The following is an 11,756-nucleotide window of genomic DNA, read 5'->3' as shown; positions in this document are numbered from 1 at the left end:
GGGGGGGGACACCCTATAGGATATAGGGGAGCTGTAGGGGGGGGGGGCAACATTCTATATCCTGGGGGGGGTCCATATTGCTCCTGGGGGGTCCCTGTAGGGCCTGGGAGGGTCCCTATGGTATCTGGGGGGGGGGGGGGGTCCTTATGGTATCTGGAGGGGGGGGGCGACCCTATAGCACCCAAAGATCTGTTGGGCCCCTGGGAAAAGCCCCTATAAGGTCTGGGGGTGTCTGTAGTGCTGGGGGGGTCCCTATAGCTCTCGGGGGTCCCTATAGAGTCCGGTGGTGCCTCTAAATACCTATGGGGACCCCCTATAGCCCCCCAGAGCCCCTAAATACCCCCTGGGGTTCCCTATAGGCCCCCCCCCGAAGCCCTGAATACCCCCTATAGCCCCCCCCCCCCCCGAGACCCTAAATACCTCATGTAGCCCCCCCCCTCAAGCCCCTAAATACTCCCTGGGATCCCCTATAGCTCGCCCCGAGCCCCTACATACCCCCCCACAGGCCCCTAAATAGCCCCTGGTATCCCCTATACCCCCCCTGAGCCCCTAAATAGCCCCTATGGCCCCCCCAACCCCTAAACACACCCTGGGATCCCCTATAGCCCCCCCCCGAGCCCCTAAATACCCCTTGGGATTCCCTATAGCCCTCCCAAGCCCTTAAATACCCTCTACAGCCCCCCCCTCCCCCAGGCCCTAAATGCCCCTGGGGATCCCCTATAGCCCCCCCCAGCCCCTAAATACCCCCTATAGCCCCCCCACCAACTCCTAAATAGCCCTGGGATCGCCTATAGCCCCCCCTCCCCAGACCCTAAATACCCCCTATAGCCCCCTCCAGGCCCCTAAATACCCCTGGGATCCCCTATAGCCCCCCTGAGCCCCTAAATACCCCCTATAGCCCCCCCACAGCCCCCTGAATACCCCCCCACAGGCCCCTAAATACCCCCTGGGATCCCCTATGGCCCCCCCAAGCCCCTAAATACACCCTATAGCCCCCCCCACGAGTTTCTAAATGTCCCTTGGGATCCGCTATAGCCCCCCCAAAGCCCCTAAATACCCCTGGGATCCCCTATAGCCCCCCCAAAGCCCCTAAATACCCCCTGGGATCCCCTATAGCCCCCCCCGAGCCCCTAAATAGCTCCTATAGCCCCCCCCCAACTCCTAAGTACCCCCTGGGATCCCCTATAGCCCCCCCCACGAGGTTCTAAATGCCCCCTGGGATCCCCTATAGCCCCCCCAAAGCCCCTAAATACCCCCTGGGATCCCCTATAGCCCCCCCCCGAGCCCCTAAATAGCCCCTATAGCCCCCCCCCAACTCCTAAATACCCCCTGGGATCCCCTATAGCCCCCCCAAGAGCCCCTAAATACCCCTGGGATCCCCTATAGCCCCCCCCAGGCCCCTAAATACCCCCCCAGGGCCCCCATATACCTCCTGCCCCACATATCTATAGGGGGGTAGCACCTATAGAAAATTCCACCCCCTTTCTCCCTGGGGGGGGGGGGCACCACCCCAACGAGGTGGGGCAGGGACCCACATCCGTCACTGGGGGGAGCTGGGGAGAACTGGGAGCACTGGGGTATAGGGAAGGGCAGGGGGGGAACTGGGAGCACTGGGGGCAACTGGGAGCACTGGGGGCAACTGGGAGCACTGGGGTGTGGGGGACATTGAGGGCAGTGGGGGTAACTGGGGGCAACGGGGCAAATGAGAGGGACTGGGAACGGGGGCATGTGGGGCATACTGGGAGCACTGGGTGCAACGGGGAGGAGTGCTGGGATGGGCGGGGGGGGGTCACTGGGAGGAACTGGGGGCAACTGGGAGCATCGGGGTAAAGGGGAGGAAGTGGGAACGGTGGGTTGTGGGGCATCCTGGGGGTAACTGGGGGCAACTGGGAGAATCTGGGGGGGGGGACGGGGACGTGGAGGACAGTGCGGGCAACTGGGGGCACTGGGACAAATGGGAGGAACTGGGAACTGCGTTCCAACTGGACAAGCCGCGCCGGGGGGAACTGGGACCAGTTTGAGTCCCTCCAGTAAATACTGAGCCCCCCCCCCCCCCAATTAATCTCGAGCCAGGCTCCCCTCCCCGCCCCCACCCAAGTCTTCCCGACGCAAAGCATCATGGGAGCTCGGTGCAAGCTGGGACAGCCCGGGGTTAATTACGGCCGCGTAATTACGACCTTGACGAGTCGCCTGGAGCTCAATTAACACCTGAGCTCGTTAAGAGGCCTCTTAATGAACCCGGAGCTGATTGGGTAACGATGGGCCCAGGGCAAGTCGAGACGATCCAGGAGGGGGGCTGAGTCAGCCCAACCCAACCCAACCCAGTCCAACCCAGTGACGGGCTTGGCTTCAACTGGGATTTCCCGAGAACTGGAAGGACCCGCTGGAGCAGCGGCTCCCTGCCCCCGAGGTACCGACCTGGGAGGTTCCACAGGGTCTTCTGGGGTTGGACTGGGAGGAACTGGGAGGCCCCTGGGGAGGAAGAGGAGAAGGCGGTGAGCTCATCTCCTCTCCTTCTGGAGGGACCCAGAGAGAAATGGGATCGGCCACCATGACCGGCACGGGGTCACCGTCCCGCCCTCGGGATCGGCGAGGGGCCGGGGATGGTCACGGGGTTTGTCCAGAGGAGCTGGAGGTGGCCAGGGACGAAGGCAAGGATGGAGAGAAGGAGAAAGGGTGAGAGTCAACCAGGAGGAAACGCCGAAAAAACGGGCAAGGGGAAGGATAAGCCGCGGCTCGGTGATTCTCGACTGTCCTCGGCCAACCCCGCGTCCTGCATCCAGCGAGGAGCCACGGTTCAAGGTTGACCCTCATCAAGGTTGACCCTCATCAAGGTTGACCCTCATCAAAGACGTGTCCCGGCACGTCTTGGCCAACCCTGCATCCAGGAAGGAGCCACGGTTCAAGGTTGACCCTCACCGAAGATGCGTCCCGGCACGTCTCGGCCAACCCTGCATCCAGGAAGGAGCCACGGTTCAAGGTTGACCCTCATCAAGGTTGACCCTCATCAAAGACGTGTCCCGGCACGTCTCGGCCAACCCTGCATCCAGGAAGGAGCCACAGTTCAAGGTTGACCCTCACCGAAGATGCGTCCCGGCACGTCTCGGCCAACCCTGCATCCAGGAAGGAGCCACGGTTCAAGGTTGACCCTCATCAAGGTTGACCCTCATCAAGGTTGACCCTCATCAAAGACGTGTCCCGGCACGTCTTGGCCAACCCTGCATCCAGGAAGGAGCCACGGTTCAAGGTTGACCCTCACCGAAGATGCGTCCCAGCACGTCTTGGCCAACCCTGCATCCAGGAAGGAGCCACGGTTCAAGGTTGACCCTCATCAAGGTTGACCCTCACCAAAGATGTGTCCTGGCACAACTCGGCCAACCCTGCATCCAGGAAGGAGCCACGGTTCAAGGTTGACCCTCACCGAAGATGCGTCCCGGCACGTCTCGGCCAACCCTGCATCCAGGAAGGAGCCACGGTTCAAGGTTGACCCCCATCGAAGACACGTCCCGGCACATCTCGGCCAACCCTGCATCCAGTAAGGAGCCACGGTTCAAGGTTGACCCTCACCAAAGACGCTTCCCGGCACGTGTCGGCATCCAATGAGGAGCCACGGTTCAAGGTGGACCCTCACCGAAGACACGTCCCGGCATGTCTTGGCCAACCCCGCATCCAGTAAGGAGCCACGGTTCAAGGTTGACCCTCATCAAGGTTGACCCTCACCAAAGATGTGTCCTGGCACATCTTGGCCAACCCTGCGTCCAGCAAGGAGCCACGGTTCAAGGTTGACCCTCACCGAAGACACATCCCGGCACGTCTCGGCCAACCCTGGTCCCGCCCCCAACGAGAAGCCACGTTTTAGGCTTGACTCCTACTGGAGACACTTCCTGGTGGCCTCTTGACCACCTTCTCCATCCCTAGGTCCTGCATCCCTCATGGAGCTATGGTTTGGAGTCCAACCCCATCAAAGACACGTCCTGGTGCCACCTCAATCATCCTCGTCCAATCCCAGGTCTTACAGCCAGGGAGGAGCCCCATTTTGGGTCCGACCCCATCCGAGATGTGTCCTGGTGCCTTCTCGACTATCCCCATCCGACCCATGTCCTGTGTCCAATGAGGATCCACGTTTCGGGGTGGATCCCATCAGAGCTGCGTCCCGATCTCCTCTCTACTGTCCTCACGCGACCCCAGGTCTTGCACCCATCAAGGAGCCACGTTTTGGGGTCGAACCCACTGGAGATGCGTCCTGGTGTCCTCCCACCCATCTCCATCCAGCTCCAGGTCCTGGTATCCCCCAAGGAGCCACGTTTTGGGGTCGAACCCACTGGAGATGCATCCTGGTGTCCTCCCACCCATCCTGATCCAGCTCCAGGTTCTGGTATCCCCCAAGGAGCCACGTTTTGGGGTCGAACCCACTGGAGATGCGTCCTGGTGTCCTCCCACCCATCTTTATCCAGCTCCAGGTTCTGATATCCACCAAGGAGCCACGTTTTGGGGTCGAACCCACTGGAGATGCGTCCTGGTGTCCTCCCACCCATCTTTATCCAGCTCCAGGTCCTGGTATCCCCCAAGGAGCCACGTTTTGGGGTCAAACCCACTGGAGATGCGTCCTGGTGTCCTCCCACCCATCTCCATCCAGCTCCAGGTCCTGGTATCCCCCAAGGAGCCACGTTTTGGGGTCGAACCCACTGGAGATGCGTCCTGGTGTCCTCCCACCCATCTCCATCCAGCTCCAGGTCCTGGTATCCCCCAAGGAGCCACGTTTTGGGGTCGAACCCACTGGAGATGCGTCCTGGTGTCCTCCCACCCATCTTTATCCAGCTCCAGGTCCTGGTGAGGAGCCACGTTTTGGGGTCGAACCCACTGGAGATGCATCCTGGTGTCCTCCCAACTATCTTCATCCAACTCCAGGTCCTGGTATCCACCAAGGAGCCACGTTTTGGGGTCGAACCCACTGGAGATGCGTCCTGGTGTCCTCCCACCCATCTCCATCCAGCTCCAGGTCCTGGTATCCCCCAAGGAGCCACGTTTTGGGGTCGAACCCACTGGAGATGCGTCCTGGTGTCCTCCCACCCATCTTTATCCAGCTCCTGGTCCTGGTGAGGAGCCACGTTTTGGGGTCGAACCCACTGGAGATGCATCCTGGTGTCCTCCCAACTATCTTCATCCAACTCCAGGTCCTGGTATCCCCCAGGGAGCCACGTTTTGGGGTCGAACCCACTGGAGATGCATCCCTGGTGTCCTCCCACCCATCTCCATCCAGCTCCAGGTCCTGGTATCCCCCAAGGAGCCACGTTTTGGGGTCGAACCCACTGGAGATGCGTCCTGGTGTCCTCCCACCCATCTCCATCCAGCTCCAGGTCCTGGTATCCCCCAAGGAGCCACGTTTTGGGGTCGAACCCACTGGAGATGCGTCCTGGTGTCCTCCCACCCATCTTTATCCAGCTCCAGGTCCTGGTGAGGAGCCACGTTTTGGGGTCGAACCCACTGGAGATGCATCCTGGTGTCCTCCCAACTATCTTCATCCAACTCCAGGTCCTGGTATCCACCAAGGAGCCACGTTTTGGGGTCGAACCCACTGGAGATGCGTCCTGGTGTCCTCCCACCCATCTCCATCCCAGCTCCAGGTCCTGGTATCCCCCAAGGAGCCACGTTTTGGGGGTCGAACCCACTGGAGATGCATCCCTGGTGTCCTCCCACCCATCTTTATCCAGCTCCAGGTCCTGGTATCCATCGAGGAGCCACATTTTGGGGTCAATCCCACCATCCCAGTGACCTCCCAGCCCTCTCATCCCCCACCTCCCCAGTGGAACCACCCGACACGACACCAGATTTTTTCCGGAGCCGGGCGGAAGATGCCGGAACCGTGGCTGGATTAGAGGAGAAGGCGGAGGAAGACGTTTTCCTCCTCCCAGCCCCGGATAAAAACCCGGGAGTCGGCGTTGGCAGGAGGAAGACGCGCCGGCGGCCGCGGCGCTTCTACCGCTTTGGGTGGAAATTCCCTTTTTTCTTTTTTTTTTTTTTTTTTTCCCGTGGCCCCCCCCCCCCCCGGAAACCCCCCCCCCGGTAGGAAGATGGACCCCTGGGGTTGGGGTGAGGGTGGGGTGGGGGGGTGGTATCCACTGGGGGAGGGGGGTGGGGGGTGGGGGGGGTCCCTGGTGACCCCCCCGGGGGGGGGTGGTCAGGGTGGCTCCATGGGATTCCCTCGTCCCTCCCCCGCTCCCCTCCCTCCGGTCGTTCTTGTCCTCCAGTCCCCTTCCCTGTCCTCCTTTCCCATCCTCTTTCCCATCCTCTTTCCCATCCTGTTTTCCCCCCCTTTTCCCCCCTTTTCCCCCCTTTTCCCCCCCTTTTCCCCCCTTTTCCCCCCTTTTCCCCCCTTTTTCCCTCTTTTTCCCTCTTTTTCCTTCTTTATTCCCCCTTTTTCCACCTTTTCTCCCTCTTTTCTCCCTCTTTTCTCCCTCTTTTCTCCCTCTTTTCTCCCTCTTTTCTCCCTCTTTTCTCCCTCTTTTCTCCCTCTTTTCTCCCTCTTTTCTCCCTCTTTTTTCCCTCTTTTCTCCCTCTTTTCCCCCTCTTTTCCCCCTCTTTTCCCTCTCTTTTCCCCCCTTTTCCCCCTTTTCCCCCTTTCCCCCCCTTTTTCCCCCTTTTCTCCCTCCTCCTTTCCCCCTTCCCCCCCTTTCCTCCCCTTCCCCCCTCTTCCCCCCTTTTTTCCCCCCCTTGCCACCCCTTTCCTCCTGTTTCCACCCTGTTTCCCCCCTTTTTCCCCTTCCCCCCCCTTTTTCCCCTTTCCCCCCCTTTTTCCCCTTTTTCCCTTCTCTCTCCTCTTTTCCCTCCCGACCCCCCGGGTCCCTAAAGGTCCCTCTCCCCCCACGACCCCCCCCACGACCCCCACCCACGACCGGACTCACCCCCCCCCCCCCATCTCCCCGCAGCTCCCGGCCCCCCCGGCATGAAGGTCGTGGTCGTGATGCTCCTGGCGCTGGGAGCCACAGGTAGGACACGTCCTGGGACCCCCGTGGGACCCCCACGGCCACCAGTGGGACCCCCGTGGCCGCTCAAGGGACCCCCGTGTCTGCTCAGGAGAGTCCCATGTTCACCCCAGAGGTCCCATGCCCACCCACGGGACCCCCACGCCCACCTTGGTTGCCCCACGGCCACCCACGGGACCCCCACGCCCACCTTGGATGCCCCACGGGACCCCCACGTCCACCTTGGTTGCCCCACGGCCACCCATGGGACCCCCACGCCCACCTTGGATGCCCCACAACCACCCATAGGACCCCCACATCCACCTTGGATGCCCCACGGCCACCCACGGGACCCCCACGCCTACTTTGGGTGCCCCACAGGACACCCATCCCCATCTTGGAAGCCCCGTGGGACCCCAATGCCCACCTTAGATGCCCCACAACCACCCATGGGACCCCCACACCCACCTTTGATGCCCCATGGGACCCCCATGTCCACTTTGGAAGCCCCATGGGACCCCCACGTCTACCTTGGGTGTCCCTCATCCCACCTATGGGACATCCCCCGTCCATCTGCGGGACCCCCGTGTCCACCCCAGGGCTACCACGTCTACCCGTGGGACCACCGAGTCCACCCTGGGGGTCCTTGTCTGTCATGGGTGTCCCCACATCCACCTTGGGTGCTCCCCCGCATCCAACCTTCTGTATCTGGCATGGGTGCCCCACCCCATGCCCACCCCTTGGGCCCCTCGTTCACCTACGAGACCCCCACGTCTCTCCCAGTTGACCCCAGGTCCACCCCATTGACCTCCTGGTCTCTCCCAAACTGGTCCAACCTCTTGACGGGGGGACACGGGGACAGGGAGACCGTGTCACACCAGGAGGGTCCCAGTCAACCCGTGTCCCACGTCCACTGGCATGGGTGACGTCAGAGAGGGTCCCAGACCCCAAAGACCCCCACGTCTCTCCCAGTTGACCCCAGGTCCATCCCATTGACCTCCAGGTCCACCCCATCGACCTCCTGGTCTCTCCCAAACATGTCCGACCTCTTGAGGGGACACTGGGATGGGGCGACCATGTCACACCAGGAGGGTCCCAGCCTACCCGTGTCCCACGTCCACTGGGATGGGCGACATCAGAGAGGGTCCCAGACCCACCCGTGTCACGTCCCTTTGTCCCCACAGCCTCGAGGAACGTCCTGTGGGTGATCGAGGGGACCTCCTGCGACCTGCCCTGGCAGGCCGCCCTCTTCAAAGGCGAGAAGTTCATCTGCGGCGGGACGTTGGTGGAGAAGAATTGGGTGCTGACGGCCGCCCACTGCCACGTCCCGGGGTAGGAGGTCACGGGCGCGACGGTGCCCGGCGGGTTTGGTGTCGATGGGTTTGAGGTCAACCAAGTGGGAAGGTTGATGGCATCTCAGCAGAGCTTCGCTCTGCCCCTTTTCTGCTCGCGTGGAACCTAAACTCTGCCGGTTTGGGGTTTGTTGGGTTTTTTTTTGGAGAGGGAAGCCATAACCTTAACTCTGCCCTTTTCTGCTTTTGCTTCTTCTGCCCTTACCATGGCTCCGATTCTCGGCTTGGTGGTGGGTCCCCGTGGCTCCCTGTGTCCAACACGGACCCCACCGCCACCAACCCCGATGCCCCTTTGGCTCCATCAGCTTCATCGGCGTGCGGCTGGGGGGCCAGACCCACAAGGACCCGGGTGGCACCGAGCAGTGGCGGTACTCGGCCAAAGTCTTCAAGTACCCGCGTTACAACGAGACCACCAAGGACGGCGACTTGATGCTCATCAAGTTCCTCCTGCCCGTCCACGTCAACAAGCAGGTGAAACCACTGCCGCTGGCCTCCCGCTGCCCCGTGCCCGGCGAGACCTGCCAGATCTCAGGCTGGGGATCCACCACCAGCCCTGAAGGTACGAAGCCGCTCATCTGGGGACCCAGACATCCCACCCCAGGGAGCCGGGTGGCCGGGTTGTCCCCAAAAGTCATCCCTTCCAGTCCCGTTGGTCCTACTCTAACCCTTGGGCAACCTCAACCCCTGAGGGAACCCAGGTTGGGTGACCTTCTCAGGAAGCCTTGGAGCTCCCGCTCCGTACCAACAAGTAAAATAGGGGAAATGAGCTCCAGGGCAAAGAAGACAAGGTTGTCCAAGCTGGGTCGCTTGCTCCGACCCCTCCCAAGGTGACCTCGTGCCCTCCATCACCCACAGTCACCTTCCCTGAGGATCTCCACTGCACCAAGGTCACCATCGTCTCGGAAGAGCAGTGCCGGCGCATCTACTCCGACTCCATCACGGCCAACATGGTGTGCGCGGGCGAATCCCGCAGTCGGGCTGACTCCTGTCAGGTGGGTTTGGGGGGGGGGGGGGCGGCCGTTTGGATGAGGTCCCACGAGGGAAGGTATTTGGGCTGAGAACGGGCACAATTCGGTGCAGCCGGCAGCACCTAGAGGGGATTTGGGTAACCGGGGGTGGGAGGTGAGACGGTGTCGTTCAGCGCGGGGGAGAGGAGAGAATCTCCTTGGTGGGATTTTTTGTTGGTGGAGATGCCAGGCCAGCCCCAAAACGACCCCAAATTTGGGGTGATTCTTTGGGGTGGGCCGTGAATCCCTGACCCCCGCACGTCCCCCGCTCTTGCCTCGTCAGGGTGACTCCGGGGGACCCCTCATGTGTGATGGGCGACTCCAGGGTATCGTTTCTTGGGGCCCGGGCATCTGCGGGGACCCCAAGAAACCCGGCGTCTACGTCAACCTCTGCAAATACACTTGGTGGCTCCAGGACACCATGAGAAGGAACTAAGCCCCCAGCCCCAAATCCATCCCACAGCCCCAACGGCCGTGGGATGGACTCCACAGCTCCTCCTCCTTCTCCTCCTCCTCCTCCCTGATGAAGGTCCCCCTGAGCCGGCCGGTCCGAGCGCTGGGGTACGTGCCCTGGGGAGGGGGCGGACAGGGGTTGACCACGGAGCCCTGTTGAGATGTCGACGAATAAAGTTTTTTTGACGTGGCTTTTCACCATGTCTTCAACGGGTGGAGCACAGGTCTGGCAGGTCAAGGTGCCCTGAGTTGCCCCAGATCTCGTAGGGGCAGGAGAAGACCCGGCTCACCGTCTTTGGGGGAGACCTGTTGGCCCCGTCATGGTGTTGACCCGTTGAGTCCACCATGGGGTAGACCTGTTGACCCTACTACAGGTAGACCTGGTGACCCCACCATGGGGCAGATCTGATGGCCCCACCATGGGGTAGACCTGTTGGCCTTACTACAGGTAGACCTGGTGACTCCACCGTGGGGCAGACCACCATCAGTTAGACCTGTTGACCCCACCGTGGGGCAGATCTGATGGACCCACCATGAGTTAGACCTCTTGACCCCACCATGGGGCAGATCTGATGGCCCCACCATGAGTTAGACCTCTTGACCCCACCGTGGGGCAGATCTGATGGCCCCACCATGGGGTAGACCTGTTGGCCTTACTACAGGTAGACCTGGTGACTCCACCGTGGGGCAGACCACCATCAGTTAGACCTGTTGACCCCACCGTGGGGCAGATCTGATGGCCCCACCATGAGTTAGACCTCTTGACCCCACCGTGGGGCAGATCTGATGGCCCCACCGTGAGTTAGACCTCTTGACCCTACTGTAGGTAGACCCGTTGACCCCGCCGTGGGGCAGACCCATTGGTACCACCGTGGGGCAGACCCATTGGCCATTTTGGGGTCACCCAGGACTCTTTGCGCCGCCATGGGGGGACAAAAATCCAGCTTGGTGTCCCCCCCGCAAAGAGCAACAAGCCCTTGAGATACCCTGGAGCCAGACCCTCCTTCTCGGTGCCCTTCATCCCAGCCCCATCTTCATGGGCCGATACGTGACCAGGGGAGGACTTCCCATCCCCAGAGGGGAGAAATTTCCCCATGACTCAGCGGGAGCAGAAGGGGCCAAATTTCCCCACCTGGGGTAACCCTGGCAGCGGCTCAGGACCGTTTCGCCTCCCCGAGGAGGAGCATCCACCCAAGGCCCCGCTGGCTGGCGAGCGGGAAGAAATCACCTGCTGGAGGCCAAATTTACTCGTTCCCCGTGGAGCTGAGGCCACCATTTTTCCCCTCCGTGGGGTCATCACGGTCCCTTCTTGGTGGTGAGGTGGGATGGAGAAAGCGGCGGTTGGGGGAGGGGGTGTTGGTGGGCAGCGGACGCATCTCGACGACTTCCCCGGTGCAAGAGGAGATTTGGCAAGGTCACACCATCACGTGTCGTTCCCCCGTGGCTCAGCGGGGCAGGGAGCGACGCCGGTCACCTTGCGCAAGTTGTCACCCTCCCTCTTCCCCCACGTGGCCGAGGTTTGTCGCGTTGGAGGGTGTGGGCCTCGTCTGGGCGCCGCGGTGGGGAAAGAGGCTTTGGTCCGGGTCCAAATCCCCACGGAGGTATTGCCCGGCATTGCTGGGGCCGACGGTGGCCACCGGTGGCTTCCAGCTCTCGTTCAGGGTTTTGCCGGAAGGTTCAACCACCTTTCAGCATTCCACGAAGGAGGTTGGAGTTGGAGGGTCCCACGTTGGTGGCCATGTGGTGGCCTGCCATGCTGGGCTTCAGCGTAGGCAACACCAGCTCGTCCTTCATCCATGGAGGGCTGGTCAACGTGTTCATGGAGATGTGGTCAGTATGTTCATGGAGATGTGGTCAGTGTGTTCATGGAGATGTGGTCAGTGTGTTCATGGAGGTGTGGTCAATGTGTCCATAGAGATCTGGTCAGTGTGTCCACAGAGGTCTGGTCAACGTGTCCACGGAGGTCTGGTCAACGTGTCCAC

At 61.5% G+C, this 11,756-nt stretch overlaps 1 protein-coding gene across 40 annotated transcripts; it reads left to right on the top strand.

Annotated features, from left to right (window-relative positions):
- The first annotated feature begins 2,091 nt into the window (after positions 1-2,091).
- Positions 2,092-9,972, top strand: LOC126035117 (kallikrein-8-like). Of its 40 annotated transcripts, none has more exons than XM_049793163.1 (12): positions 2,092-2,802; positions 3,410-3,555; positions 3,620-3,646; positions 3,919-4,278; positions 4,461-4,557; positions 4,643-4,830; positions 5,175-5,448; positions 5,625-5,988; positions 6,927-6,986; positions 8,147-8,294; positions 8,620-8,873; positions 9,170-9,275. In XM_049793163.1, the coding sequence occupies exons 2-11, from the start codon at positions 3,427-3,429 to the stop codon at positions 8,869-8,871; spliced, it is 1,899 nt and encodes a 632-aa protein (XP_049649120.1). In that variant the 5' UTR covers positions 2,092-2,802; positions 3,410-3,426; the 3' UTR covers positions 8,872-8,873; positions 9,170-9,275. The 40 variants fall into 40 exon arrangements, 39 of the variants coding, with proteins under 39 accessions (XP_049649120.1, XP_049649119.1, XP_049649127.1 ...); XM_049793162.1 differs by having other exon boundaries at positions 2,092-2,980; XM_049793170.1 differs by lacking the exon at positions 3,410-3,555 and adding an exon at positions 3,248-3,320 and having other exon boundaries at positions 2,092-2,980; positions 3,556-3,646.
- The last annotated feature ends 1,784 nt before the right edge of the window (positions 9,973-11,756 follow it).

The sequence above is a fragment of the Accipiter gentilis genome, chromosome 37 (assembly GCF_929443795.1).
Source record: "Accipiter gentilis chromosome 37, bAccGen1.1, whole genome shotgun sequence".
NCBI lineage: Eukaryota > Metazoa > Chordata > Aves > Accipitriformes > Accipitridae > Astur > Astur gentilis.
Note: the sequence above shows the minus strand (reverse complement) of the source record. Positions and strands in the feature narration are given on the sequence as shown.

Excerpts from the sequence above, each read along its gene's own strand:
- LOC126035117 (XM_049793163.1), top strand. The coding sequence starts at position 3,427 with ATGCGTCCCGGCACGTCTCGGCCAACCCTGCATCCAGGAAGGAGCCAC. Across the intron at positions 3,556-3,619 it reads GTAAGGAGCCACGGTTCAAG|GTGGACCCTCACCGAAGACA; the intron begins GTTGACCCTCAC and ends CCACGGTTCAAG. Across the intron at positions 5,989-6,926 it reads CGGCGCTTCTACCGCTTTGG|CTCCCGGCCCCCCCGGCATG; the intron begins GTGGAAATTCCC and ends ATCTCCCCGCAG.